Source organism: Canis lupus, chromosome 20, assembly GCF_003254725.2.
Source record: "Canis lupus dingo isolate Sandy chromosome 20, ASM325472v2, whole genome shotgun sequence".
NCBI classification, from domain to species: domain Eukaryota; kingdom Metazoa; phylum Chordata; class Mammalia; order Carnivora; family Canidae; genus Canis; species Canis lupus.
The window spans coordinates 22,648,047-22,661,438 of NC_064262.1; the positions used below are offsets into that span (position 1 = coordinate 22,648,047).

The window sequence follows — 13,392 nt, forward strand, 5'->3', positions numbered from 1 at the left end:
ACAGAGAGAGAGAGAGAGAGAGAGGCAGAGACATAGGCAGAGGGAGAAGCAGGCTCCATGCACCGGGAGCCCGATGTGGGATTCGATCCCAGGTCTCCAGGATCGCGCCCTGGGCCAAAGGCAGGCACCAAACCGCTGCGCCACTCAGGGATCCCTCCACTGTATTTTGAAGACAGGGATCTTGGAAACAGTGACATTTTATTTCAGATCTGAAAGATATGGGGCACCTGGGTGGCGCAGTGGTTGAGCATCTGCCTTCAGCTTAGGGCGTGATCCTGGGGTCCTGGGATCGAGTCTCACATCAGACCCTCTGTAAGGAGCCTGCTTCTCCCTCGGCCTATGTCTCTGTCTCTGTCTCTGTCTCTCTCATGAATAAATAAATAAATAATCTTAAAAAAAAAAAAAAAAAGATGTGAAAGCATCCGATCATGCAGTGACCTGGGGAAAGGGCATTCCAGAGGGAATAGCATATGCAAGATTCCAGAGGAGGAACAAGCTTTTATTTTGAGGAAGAAAAGGAGGACCGGGATACCTGGGTAACTCAGTTGGTTAAGCGTTTGCCGTTGGTTCAGGTCATGATCCCAGGGTCCTGGGATTGAGCCCCAAATTGGGCTCCCTGCTCGGTGGGGAGTCTGCTTCTCCCTATCCCTCTGCCGCTCCCCCTGCTTGTGCTCTCTCTCTCTCCCTCTCTATGTGTCAAATAAATCCATAAATAAGTAAAATATTTTTTAAAAATAAAATTAAATTAATAAAAGGAGGGCCAGTGTGCCTGATGTGTTAAGGCAAAGGCAGTTGGGTTGGAATTAAAATTAGAGAGGGTGATCAATGGCAAGGGAAGAAGTTAGATTTCCCCAAGTTTGCGTAAGAAACCATTTGGCAATTTTAAGCAGGAAAGTGAAGGGATTTCATCTGTATTTTAGAGCTACTGCGTGCATGATCATGTGGAGATTGGACCCTCAGGGTACTCAAAAGCATAGAGCCTGGTTAGATAGCTGATTTCACACAAACACAGACAAGGCACAATGGGGAATCAGACTCTGAATGGGTCATCCCACAAAAAATCCTGAGGAGTTATTTTTATGAGGCAGGCCCCCTCATGCTAGGATTTCAGAAAAGGTCAAAAGGGAACAAAAGAAAAAGAAAGGGAGGGGGAAAAGCAGTTTGCTGCTTCCTTTACCAAGCTTTCATATTTCCTTGTTCCAAAGAACTACTAAAGCGAAACCAGAGTAGGCTGAGGTTCTGGTCTTTTTCTGTAGTTGTTATTTCCTGTTGCCTTTTAAGCTGACCCTGGTCATTAGGAATGGTCCTACACTGCCCTATCTGGACTTGCCTTTGGGTTTCTGACCAAGGCTGCCTCCTCTCTCCTCTCCTAAATCAGGTAGTGGGTTTGGGCATCTGGGGCAGGGTGTGGTGTGTCCACACAGACTTGAACCCCACTATGGGTTACACATCAGGACGTTCCATGAAGCCACGGGTCTGGCCTGTGGCCAATTCTCACTTCCCTCTGCTCTTCCTCATGAGACGAGTGACCAGATGGACAACATCCTTCTACCAACACCCAGTGTTTAGTGTCTGAGGACCCACTCTACCAGCTGGGGAGCAAACACAGGGCAGCCACAGACCAAGGTGGGACTTTTAATCCAACCTGCCCGACTTTAACCTCTGTGTCCCTGGGGTTGAATGGAGGAGGAGGTGGCAGGAGGGGTATCAAGTCTGGGTGGGGGTTAAGTGAAACTTTCCAATGAGATGATTTTTTTTTTTAATGTGTTTTCTGTTCCACGTGAGGCATTGCTGCCACTGGGGAAGGGTCATACCTGAGACTGTTCAGGTGGTCTCTGTGGGGTTCAAAAGTGATTCTGTGTGACATTCTTTCACACACTGACTGGAGAAAGAGTATGGCCCATGATTCTCATGGCTGCTGATGAAAAGAAATGTGGTTTTCCTTTGGGACTTCTTAAATGAAGTGTTGTGGCCTGACTTGGCAAATTAGTTTCTGTCTGGCATGAGGGGATTAAAGAGCTCATAGGAAAATACAGACTCTTAAATCTTAAAACAATTTGTTAATCAAAGAAAAAAAAATGAAAGAGAAAAAAGGCAATTTGTAATGAGAAGAGCTTATTTACTTTTCTCCTAAAGTGGAATTTAAGCATCCCAATTTTTGTAAAGAAAGCAAATTGTCAGGATAATCAAATAGAATGTGAAATGCAAAGACAATATATTTAATTTCTTCCATGGGTAATAATTACATTTTAAAATGGATTAGTGAGACATGTGGTGAGCATAGCATATAAAGTATAGAGCTGTTGAATCACTGTGTTGTACCCCCTGAAACTAATGTGACATTGTGTGCCAACTATATGTCAATTAGAAATAATAATAAATTTTAAAAATAATAAATTTAAAATAAAATGTGGTAGTGAAGAACACAGACTCAGGATCTAGTCTGCCTAAGTTGGAATCCCAGCTCTGTCTCTTACTAACTGTGTGACCTTGGGCCAAATTACTCTGTGTTTTGGTTTCCTCAACGTAAAGTGATGATGATAGAGCTATTTACCTCATGGTGCTAAATGAGTTGCTATATCTTCAATACATCAAATATGCTCAATAAAATTTGTTGTTATATTTTAAAGTGACTCTGTATTTAAAGATTCAGTCATTGTGATTCTTGAATGGTTCCCTTCAACTGTAGCTCCTGTTGTTGAAATTAAAAGAGAAAGCATTGGTGGGAGTCCTGTTTTAAAATAAATTTAAAATGCCTGGGTTTTATTGTTGTGGTGGTGGTGGTTGTTACAGTATTTTTTTTAAATTAAAAAAAAATCCACCTGTTGCAAACAACAGCATTTGAATAAGATGGTATCTCCTAGCCCAGTAACCTTGTGCTCAGCACTTATGCTCTGGCCTGGAAGTCAGAACTCTGAATTTTATTCTCTTGTAGCAATTACTTGTGTGACTTTACACACATCCCTTTCTTCATGTCCCCATATCCTAAGTGAGCAGCAGTTATTAAGTGCTTTCTAAGACTCTTTCTATTTGCAAGTTCTAAATTCTAACAGCTAGTCAGCTGACATGATTTTTCATGCTTGCTTTAGGATGTTTTGTTTTTGCTTTTGATACCCACTCATCCAGTCCATTGAAAATGGGCTGCGTAGGCAGGCTCTCCCACAATTTGTCACCATAGAGCATAAGGAATAGCAAGGGTACAGCTAAGTGATTAAGAGCTTGGGCTTTGGGTTTGAGTCATTATAATGACTCAAGTCATTATAATGGCAGTTCTGCCATTTATAAATCTTGTCATTTACAAGATCTCTCTAGCCTCGTTCACCTGTAGTATCAGGAGACGAGACTGCCTACCTCGTGTGGGTATCACCAGGGTGGGATATGTGAATACATGGAAAGTGCTGAGTGCGATGCCTGGAATACGGAGAGGACCTATTAGTGGTATTATTGGTGTTGTTATTAAAATGCTGAACTGGGGGACGCCTTGGTGGCTCCGTCAGTTAAGTGTCTGCCTTCAGCTCGGGTCATGATCCCTGGGTCCTAGGATAGAGCCACACATTAGGCTCCCTGCTCAGTGGGAGCCTGCTTCTCCCTCTGCCCTTCCTCCACACTCGTATGTACATGCTCTCTCTCTCTCTCTCTCTCAAAGAAATATGTAAAATCTTTTTTAAACATAAAAATAAAAAACAATAAAATGCCAAACTGGATCCCAGGCTTACAGACGGCACGCAGGAACTCTTAGTCCCCTCTCTCTTTTTTTTTTTTTAATGTATTTCCCATTAGCTCTGGAGAATTTTTCTGCTATGTCCTTTTCAACTGGCTTGTTAACTCTACCTGTCACTTATCTTCTTCAAAATCGGTTAGTAATCTTTCTCTATTTGTTTCTTTTTCACGGGAGAATAAATGGATTATAGGAAGGTTTATTAGCTGTTTGTTAAGCTTCAAGCAAATAAGGAGTATAATGACTGCTTTGTGGAAGTGGTTTATTTAGTCTCAGGGTGTCAGATTGAAAGCTACCAGGACATTGCTTCTGAGGCTCAGGAAGGTTACGTACCTTCTCCAAGGTAACACAGCTAGAAAAAAGATAAAATATCATTTCGAGCCCAAGTCTGGCTTAGAACTCTTGTGTAAATGCCATCATTTCTCAGGCCCTGGTTTCCTATTGCTTAAATTGAGGAATTGAGGAAGACCTTCCAAAATGAAAAAAAAAATAATAAAAACCACAAAATGAGGACGTCCCTTTCAGAGGCTTACATAGAAACTGAAATACTATATGTTAATGAAGGTCAAGTGTCAAGCACTTGGCCTGATGCACAGGCGTCCCTTCTTTGACGTTGGTTTTGTCTCTTCCCTGGTACTATGTGAAGTTAAATAGAAGTTTGCTTATTCTCATGGCGTGACTCCCAGGAACCTGGCAGATAATAAATTTGGGCGAAGCAGAGACCACAAACCCCATCTAAAGAAGGGGCTGCTGTGCCCCAAGCTAGCCAAATGTTGCCATGGAGGAAATCCAGCCCAGTGTTTCCAAATCATACTATCTAAATTTTTCTTAAATGGCATCTTCTGATTTCTGATATCATTAGCAAGAATTTATTCATACACCCACCACCTTTCAACCTCTGATTTAAATAAGTGACAAGGGCAGACTTTGCAATTGCTAGCAATGATCAAATCAGTACCCTGGCCTCCCAGAGAAGCCATCTTCCCACGAGAAAAGGGCTCAGTGAATACAGAGCATGGATGTGCAAGTGTGGGCATCAAACTATAGCATTTTTTTTCCCCTCAAGTTCATCTGCACTGCCCATCTCTAGCTTGTCCTGTGTGGTATCTTACCATGTTACATACTGAGATGTTTGTTCAGTTCTCCCTTACCAAATGTCAGCCTTTCTCCTGGCTGTTGTATTTGTTGGTGATGCCTCAGTGATTATGAATAGATAACTTTACCATATTAATAACATCAGCTGGGGAGACCATCCTTTGGAAACTTCCTCTCTGATTTAGGTATCTGGGGCGCCTGGGTGGCTCAGTCAATTAGGCGTCTGACTCTTGATTTCAGCTCAGGTCATGATCTCGGGGTCCTAGGATAGAGCCCCGCAGTTAGGCTCTACACCCAGCATAAAGTCTGCTTGAGATTCCCTCCCTCTGCCCCTCCCCCCTTAAAAATCCTTAAAAGATACCTGTGGTATCTTAGGAAGATGCTTTTAGTTGGAAGAAGCAGAATCTAACTCAAGTTAGTTTCAGAAAGGGGGGAAAAAAAAGTGGATTTACCAAAGGAACACAGGGGTATTTCATGGAGGTAAGAGCAAGAATTCACCCAAACCAGTGCAAGTGACTCTGCAAGTGACTAGAATGACATTAAAAACCCTGACAATCATAAATAAATAAAAATTAAAAAAAAAAGGGGGATCCCTGGGTGGCGCAGCGGTTTGGCGCCTGCCTTTGGCCCAGGGCGCGATCCTGGCGACCCAGGATGGAATCCCACATTGGGCTCCCGGTGCATGGAGCCTGCTTCTCCCTCTGCCTGTGTCTCTGCCTCTCTCTCTCTCTCTGTGTGACTATCATAAATAAATAAAAATTAAAAAAAACAAAAACAAAAACCCTGACAGCAGGAAAAAGAAAAAAGAAGAGAAAAGAAGAGAAAAAAGAAAGAAAAGGAAAGAAGGAAGGAAGGAAGGAAGGAAGGAAGGAAGGAAGGAAGGAAGGAAGGAAGGGAGGGAGGGAGGAAGGAAGGAAGGGAGGGAGGGAGGAAGGAAGGAAGAATGGAAAGGAACCCTGACAGCAGGCAGCCCGGGTGGCTCAGTGCTTTAGCACCACCTTCAGCCCAGGGCATGATCCTGGAGACCCAAGATCGAGTCCCACGTCAGGGTCCTGCATGGAGCCTGCTTCTCCCTCTGCCTGTGTCTCTATCACTCTGTGTGTGTGTCTCTCATGAATAAATAAATAACATCTTTTTTTCAAAAAAGGAAAAAAGAAAGAAAGACACCCTGACAGCAACTCTCTCAAGCTTGCCCTTTCAGGTTGCATGATTTCTCTTCCCCCTCTAGGGCTCCTTGCGTCCTTCACTCTCTCTGCAGATGGTTTTCCTTTTTGCACACACAGCAGAGGTGAGCGCGCCCCTGCGGCAACCGCCTTCTCATCCTTTCATCCTCAAGGCCAGATTCCCGGGACTGAGGATATGATTGGCCCAGCCTGAGGCAGGTGTCTCTGCTCTGGTCCAATCAGCGACGCCTGAAGCTGATGGGGGAGGAGCAAGTGGTACCAACTTGGCCGCCACCCCCCCCCCCCCCCCCCCCGTGTTTGTCGAGCCTCCTGCAGACCCCGCAGAAAAACATTTACTATTTAATTCTCTAGGATGGAATCGGGTGTTGACAAAAGGAGAATCCACGAATCTGAGCAAAGCACGGTGTAACGGGAGGGGGGGGGGGGGAAGGCTTTTTGAAAATTAGGAAATAAATTCATTTATTTGCAACTCATGCAACAATGCAATAACTTGAAATATTTTATGAGTTTTGCCATATTTCTTTGATGCATGTTGTGTCAGTTGATCTTTTGATTGTTATTTTATTTTCTCTTTCCATAGTACATGTATTTGGGGGGTTGTTTGTGTGGGTTTTACAAGAGAAGTGAAGTTATTTGAACTGACACATTTATTTCTTTCTAGGGAAAAAATGACTTTTGTGTTGTTCAGCTAAACGTTAATTTAAATTGTGACTTGGCTTTTTTCTTGCTCAGATAACTCTGGATAAATAAATTCTGTACCTCGGTCTCTTTGTAGAATAGGGATGTTGTCATATCATGGATTTTGTGGAGCTTTAATGAAATAATGTACATAAAGTACCCAGCTTAGTACCAGGAACAAACTAATATTTGTTCCCTTTCTCCTCGTCACCAGAAGTGTGTATTTGACCTCAGCTTTGCAGAGTTAAGGATGTAATCAGGGGCTGTGGGACAAAGTAAAGCTTGCCCGCTCACCTCTTACGGTACTTCAGTGGTTTCTATGAGCCACATCTCCATAAACCATGATCTCACCATTTACACTTTTTATTAAACTTTAGAGCCAAGTTTAATAAAAAAATGTAAATGTAATTGTTAGTATTTTTCACACTGAAAACATCTTATCCCTCTGTGAGCCTCAATTTCCCCATCTGTTAAATTGGAGATAGTAACCACAATCCCACAGGGTGACCGTGCGGCTCAGAGATGGTATCTATAAAATACCTGGAACAATACTAAGTCTATAGCTGGTGCTTAGTAATGGAGTGATCTTGTTTTTGAATTGTTTATATGTATCTGAGTTTCCAGGTCTTATAGTCTGGTACAATAGCTGAGAGATAAAATGCTGCTTATGCTTTTTAAAAGTGACCCAGAAGGTCCTCATCTGTGGGCAAAGTTGGGTATGCATAGTTCACTGTGACGTTGCTTAGAATGAAGGACTGGAGGCAATCTAAGTGTTTCTCAGCAGGAGACTATTAAATTATTATATGTCTACACAATTACTTGATACCAAAGAACCTTTGAAAAGAATGCAGATGGTCTATATGTGCTGACAATGGAAAGATCACCAAGATATAGCCTAGTTCCATTTGAGTTGAAAAAGAAAATGCATATATAGATATATATATATACATAACATGTATGTGTGTTTATAAATAGACAGAATCACATACACAGACTCTATACACACAGTCATATATGAAATTTCTGGATGGTTATATACACACAAACACACACACAAATATTAAGAATACTTGTTTCATTTGCAAAACAATATGTCCAATATAATAACATTGCAAAACAAACTATTTAATATGAAAATTTTGAAAATATGTACACGTTTATATCTGAACATACATGTAAAAGCAGTCTGCATGGATTCTCCTCAAATTGACTGAATGGTGATTTCTGCAGATAAAATGATTTGGAGCATGAGTTAGCTAAGGGAGCTCTTTGTATTCTGTGCATTGTTTAAATATTTTACAGGGGGCCCTGGCTGGTTCTGTTGTAGAGCATATGACTCTTGATCTCGGGGTCATGGGTTCAAGCCTCATGCTGGGTGTGGAACCTACTTAAAAAATAAAATAAAAAATAAGTAAATAAATAAATATTTTACAAAGAATATTTCCCAGTATTATAAGTGATAAAAAAGTGAATATGATTGGAAATATATACTGATGTTTACCGTTCTTTATGTATCTTTTTTTAAGCATTTCTTCTTTATTTATTTTAAAGATTTTGTTTATTTATTCATGAGAGAGAGAGAGAGAGAGAGTGAGGCAGAGGCACAGGCAGAGGAACAAGCAGGCTCCATGCAGGGAGCCTGACATGGGACTCGATCCCGGGTCTTCAGAATCAGGCCCTGGGCTGAAGGCAGCGCTAAACTGCTGAGCCACCAGGGCTGCCCCTTAACTGTGTATCTTAACTGTTCTTAATTACAGTAGTGATATACTATAAAAGGGACAGAAATTTCAAAGATGAAGACTTTCAATTTTAATTCTAATGTTATATGTTTTCCTTTATAATTATGCATGGTTTGTGTTTATTAAAATACATCAATGAGTCTAGGCATTTTTATTTGAAAAAATTAAATATTGACTCAATGAAAAATATAGTAGTTTCCTCTGGGAAGGAAACTAGCTTTTTGTAGTATAATCTTGTGTGCACTATATAGACATTATTTTTTCAATATATTGAGTTGTCTTTGCTTTTCTTTCTTTTCTTCTTTTAAATCCACGAGCAAATTAACTAATTGATTGGTTAATTCAAGAGCTAATTCCATGTAGTAAGTCTGTTTATGATCAAGGCTATCGATTAACCCAACTGAAGCCATTTTTACTCTTGACTATATCATATGTGAAATAAACTATAAATTGAGTTCAAGGGTTTGCTTGCCAGCCCAGCCCCAGCCCTGATGCCACTCTTGTGTTGTCCCCACAGATGACAGAAGGCAGGCACTGCCAGGTACACCTCCTGGATGATAGGAGACTGGAGCTTCTGGTTCAGGTAAGTGTTGCCCACACAGGGATAGCCTATACTGATTCCCTCCATGAGCCTGTTTTCAGGTTACTCACTTATCTGTGTCAATGACTTGGGATTGTTTAAGGGGCCAAAGAACAGCTTCTAAGTCAGAAAACTTGATCTACATGTAAGAGTAGCTATAGCCTGGTGACATGGGTTTTAGACCCTTGGGATCCAATCTCAGCTCCGACACTCAGTAGCTCTGTGAACCCCCAGGAAGTGATTTGACGTCTCTGAACCTCTTGTTGGTAAACCAGGCACCATGTTTTCCTTAAAGGGCTAATGGGAGCTGCAAATCTGCATCCTGCCACTTTTCTGCTACATGACATTGTCCAAGTTAAATACCCAACTTCATTAGCTGTGAACTGGGATTGAGAATGCTTAGTTTTCCTCATAGAATTATGGCTGGAATCAAGCTAGATTATATTTGCGAATGAAATCTTTCTGTAGAATAAATGGGAGTATATGAGTGGGGGTTTTGGGGTTTTCTTTTCTTTTCTTTTTTTTTTTTTTTTTTTTTGAGTGGTGGTATTTTAATTGTTGATCCTTCTCTCTTTATTTACCCAACACTGTGGACCAAGGACCTTAAAAAAATTGGGGAAATTCCATCTGATAGCCACAACAGTAGCTACAGCTCAAACTCTTTCCCTTAACCAAAATCTAAATTCTTCTCCCTTCTGAGGCTCAGTTCTCACCCACTCTGCAAAGGCCTCAATTAGAATGAAAATAGCAGAGTCAACAGTGTTTCACCAGAGTAGACCTCTTAGTCTAGATGTCTGCCTGTTTGTTTCTTTTTCTTCTTCTTTTTTTAAAAAAATTATGACCATTCTTTCTTCCCCAACAGCAAACATCCAGCTCTCAAAGCACCATAATGAGCCTTAAGCTGTTTGACTCTAAGTTCAGAAAGAGTCCAAGTAAATGCCCTCTTAGGTATCCCCCTTTCCTTCCTGCGTCCCTGCAAGTCAGGCATCCACTCTCACTCTGGATGCTCCCCCTGATTCCAATCCAGGCTTCTTGCCACCAGGCCCAGTGCTTCTCAAAAGCTCATAGATTAGATCCTTCTTCTAACTCAGTGCTTAGTAAACACTGGTGACAATCATCTATACAATGGGTAAAATTACTCCATCTCTAGAGAGAAATGAAAAGCTTCAGCTTTGGAATCAGACGGAACCAGGTTCAATTCCCTGCTCTTATTAACTGTAACATCAAGCCAAGGATCTAGTTTTTCTTTGACTTTGGCCCCCTCATCTCTAAAATGGCAATAAGAACCCCTATCTCATAGGCTCATGATAAGGACAAAATGGGACAATATATAGAAGGAGTTCAGCACAGTAAGTGGTAACCAGGAGTAGAGTAGTAGTTTTACCTGTGACCTCAGAGCCTTAGGTCTTCAGCCTTTTCAGCTGGCCCCCACCAAGCAGTTATTCCTACAATCCAGGTGGTGACATGTTTGATATTCTTTGTCTTGGTCACTAGCACCATACTACATATAAAAGAGTTTTTTTCCAAAATATCGTCCCTATTCCCCTAGGGGAAAAAGTAAGATACTGGACTGATTGCAAATACATGAAAATGATGATCTCATTGATGTTCGTGTTAAGATTTCTTCCTCTTTCCAATCTCTTGGAACATGCATAGTCGATTAACCTAAGCAGCAAAAGGGGGCAGATATATTTAAAAACAAACAAACAAAAGCTGCTCTGAACTACTTGGGGCAGAGAAGGGTGGTAGCAATAAGAGAGTAAGGCAGCCAAATTGCTTCTGATCACATTTTATTTTAACAGCCCAAACTTTTATCAAGAGAATTGCTGGACCTTGTGGCCTCACATTTCAACCTGAAAGAAAAGGAGTACTTTGGAATAACATTTGCTGATGACACGTGAGTGTTTTAATAATCTTTACTTGTTTACCTTTCGTGTGGACTACCTGCTTACTAATCATTCACAATCAGCACCAAGGGGGAATGCTCCAAGAATTAGAACATTTCCTGCCTAAAGACTACTTAATACAAGATTTCTCTCCTGGGATTATTGCAAAGGGAGAAGAAAGGGAAAACTGATCACTTTTTTTTTAGATTGATTGATTGATGATAGACAGAGAGAGAGAGAGAAGCAGAGACACAGGAGGAGGGAGAAACAGGCTCCATGCCGGAGCCGGACGCGGGACTCGATCCCGGGACTCCAGGATCACGCCCTGGGCAAAAGGCAGGCGCTAAACCGCTGAACCACCCAGGGATCCCCCACTGATCTCTTTAAACATAAATATTGTCTTAATGTTTTAGAAATCTATTGTAATGAGGTCATCAGTCTTAGTAGCCTATCTGCACATTTTTTGTACCATAGTTATGTATCAGTGATAGAAATACTAGATTGTCATCCACTTGTGTTTTGAAAAGAAAATTCATATTTTAGGTATTAGTAGCAAAAAGTTTAGAGGCAAATGTATTCTTTAAAAAAAATAGGGGCACCTGGGTGGCTCAGTGGGTGAGCGTCTGCCTTTGGCTCAGGGCGTGATCCTGGGGTGCTAGGATCAAGCCCCCCACCGGACTCCCTGCAGGGAGCCTGCCTCTCCCTCTGCCTGTGTCTCTGCCTCTCTCTGTGTCTCTCATGAATAAATAAATTAAATCTTTAAAAATAAAAAATATATTAAAAAATAAAGGCAGGGATCCCTGGGTGGCGCAGCAGTTTGGCGCCTGCCTTTGGCCCAGGGCGCAATCCTGGAGACCCAGGATCGAATCCCACATCAGGCTCCCGGTGCATGGAGCCTGCTTCTCCCTCTGCCTGTGTCTCTGCCTCTCTCTCTCTCTCTCTGTGACTATCATAAATAAAAAAAAAAAAAAAAAAATTAAAAAAAAAAATAAAGGCAAATCTGTGGCCCACTTGAAAAATATATTTATAGTTTTAATCCAGAAAGAACTTTTCCACTTCCACCTAGGCCCATTTTATGTTACCTCTTTACATCTTTTTTTTTCTTCTGCTTACATTTTTTATGCCAGCTTGGACATTATATGAGTTTATCAGGGATTTAAATGCTTAGTGAAATGAGACATGTATATAACAATAAAATCATAAGAATTTAAAACTCCATGTGAAAAAAATGTGTTTGGTCTTACCAGTTCTTTCCTGTGTGTGTGTGTGTGTGTGTGTGTGTGTGTGTGTTATGATAGTCCAATTTGTCTACATTATTTGCAGCTTGATAGATTATCAGAGGAATTTTTCCTCTTTGTGGGGATAATATCCAAAGAGTTCTTCCAATATTTAAATTCAAGAAAATGCATTCCAGACACAAAATACATTGGCTTATTACCCAGCATTCTTTCTGTAACTCTCCCAGTGTAAATGTTTTTTCAGTTCTTTAGTTTAACCCCACAGGAAACAATCTCAACAAAGGGTTAATTTTTTTTTTTTTAACACCTTACTTCTGATTATTTCTAGCTTGAGTGAGCCACAAGCATAGGATTCCCCAGGGGAAATGTCCATGGGCTGGGATAAGGGCTGGGCAAAAGGAGGCAGTCACTTGTCAGGAGACAGAAAAACCTGAAAACTTTGATCCCAGACCCAGGATGCTTCTTGAATAGGATGTGACAAACCAGGAAAAAAAAAAAAAAAGTACACCAGACATCACCCACTTCACTCTGAGTCACAAAGTTATCAGTTCACCCAACAACTATTTGAGACCCTGTCTGATCAGTCCTCTGCTGGATGAAATAGGAAACGCAGGCATCCATTGCCCACGTGCTCTTAGCTGGAAAGACAAGGCTATTTCAAGTAAATCAGTGATGAAACACACGCGCACACACACACACACAGGGTTGAAAGTAACTGTGAACGCAACAGTTGCAAACAGTATAAGTTTTATGCAAACATAAAACCTAAAATACATAATGGCTAAGCTATATGGTTGAACTCTAAGTGCTATAAACACTGTAATTTAGAGAGATCACATAGGATAGAGGCTAAAAACATGAATATCAGAGTTATTTATTCACTAAAAAAATATTTCTTGAGTGCTCCCCAAATGCCAGGTATTGTTCTAGGTCCTAGAGATTTAGCTGTGCAGAACAGAGACAAGGCTCTTGTTCTCATGGAGCTTATGTTGCAGTGGTATGGTGTAGCAGAACAAGCAAATAGATAAACAAGAAATTATTTGAAATGATAAGCACTTAGAAGAACATGATGAGGAACACCTGGGTGGCTCAGCGGTTGAGCATCTGCCTTCGGCTCAGGTTGTGATCCCAGGATCCGGGATTGAGTCCCACATCGGGCTCCCTGCAGGGAGCCTGCTTCTCCCTCTGCCTGTGTCTCTGTCTCTCTCCCTCTCAGTGTGTGTCTCTCATGAATAAATAAATAAATCTTTAAAAAAAAAAAAAGAACATGATGA

The 13,392-nt window shown here is 41.2% G+C and overlaps 1 protein-coding gene across 6 annotated transcripts in view; it reads left to right on the forward strand.

Annotated features, from left to right (window-relative positions):
* FRMD4B (FERM domain containing 4B) overlaps positions 1 to 13,392 on the forward strand; it is a 321,458-nt gene that overhangs the window by 193,214 nt on the left and 114,852 nt on the right. For 5 of the 6 annotated variants that reach the window (XM_049097558.1, XM_049097557.1, XM_049097560.1 and 2 more), the window contains 2 exons: positions 8,932 to 8,997; positions 10,797 to 10,891. In XM_049097558.1, coding sequence (XP_048953515.1) covers positions 8,932 to 8,997; positions 10,797 to 10,891 — 161 coding nt within the window. Of the gene's footprint in view, positions 1 to 1,538; positions 1,627 to 8,931; positions 8,998 to 10,796; positions 10,892 to 13,392 lie in introns of those variants that run through there. The other variant, XM_049097559.1, reaches the window with a different exon arrangement.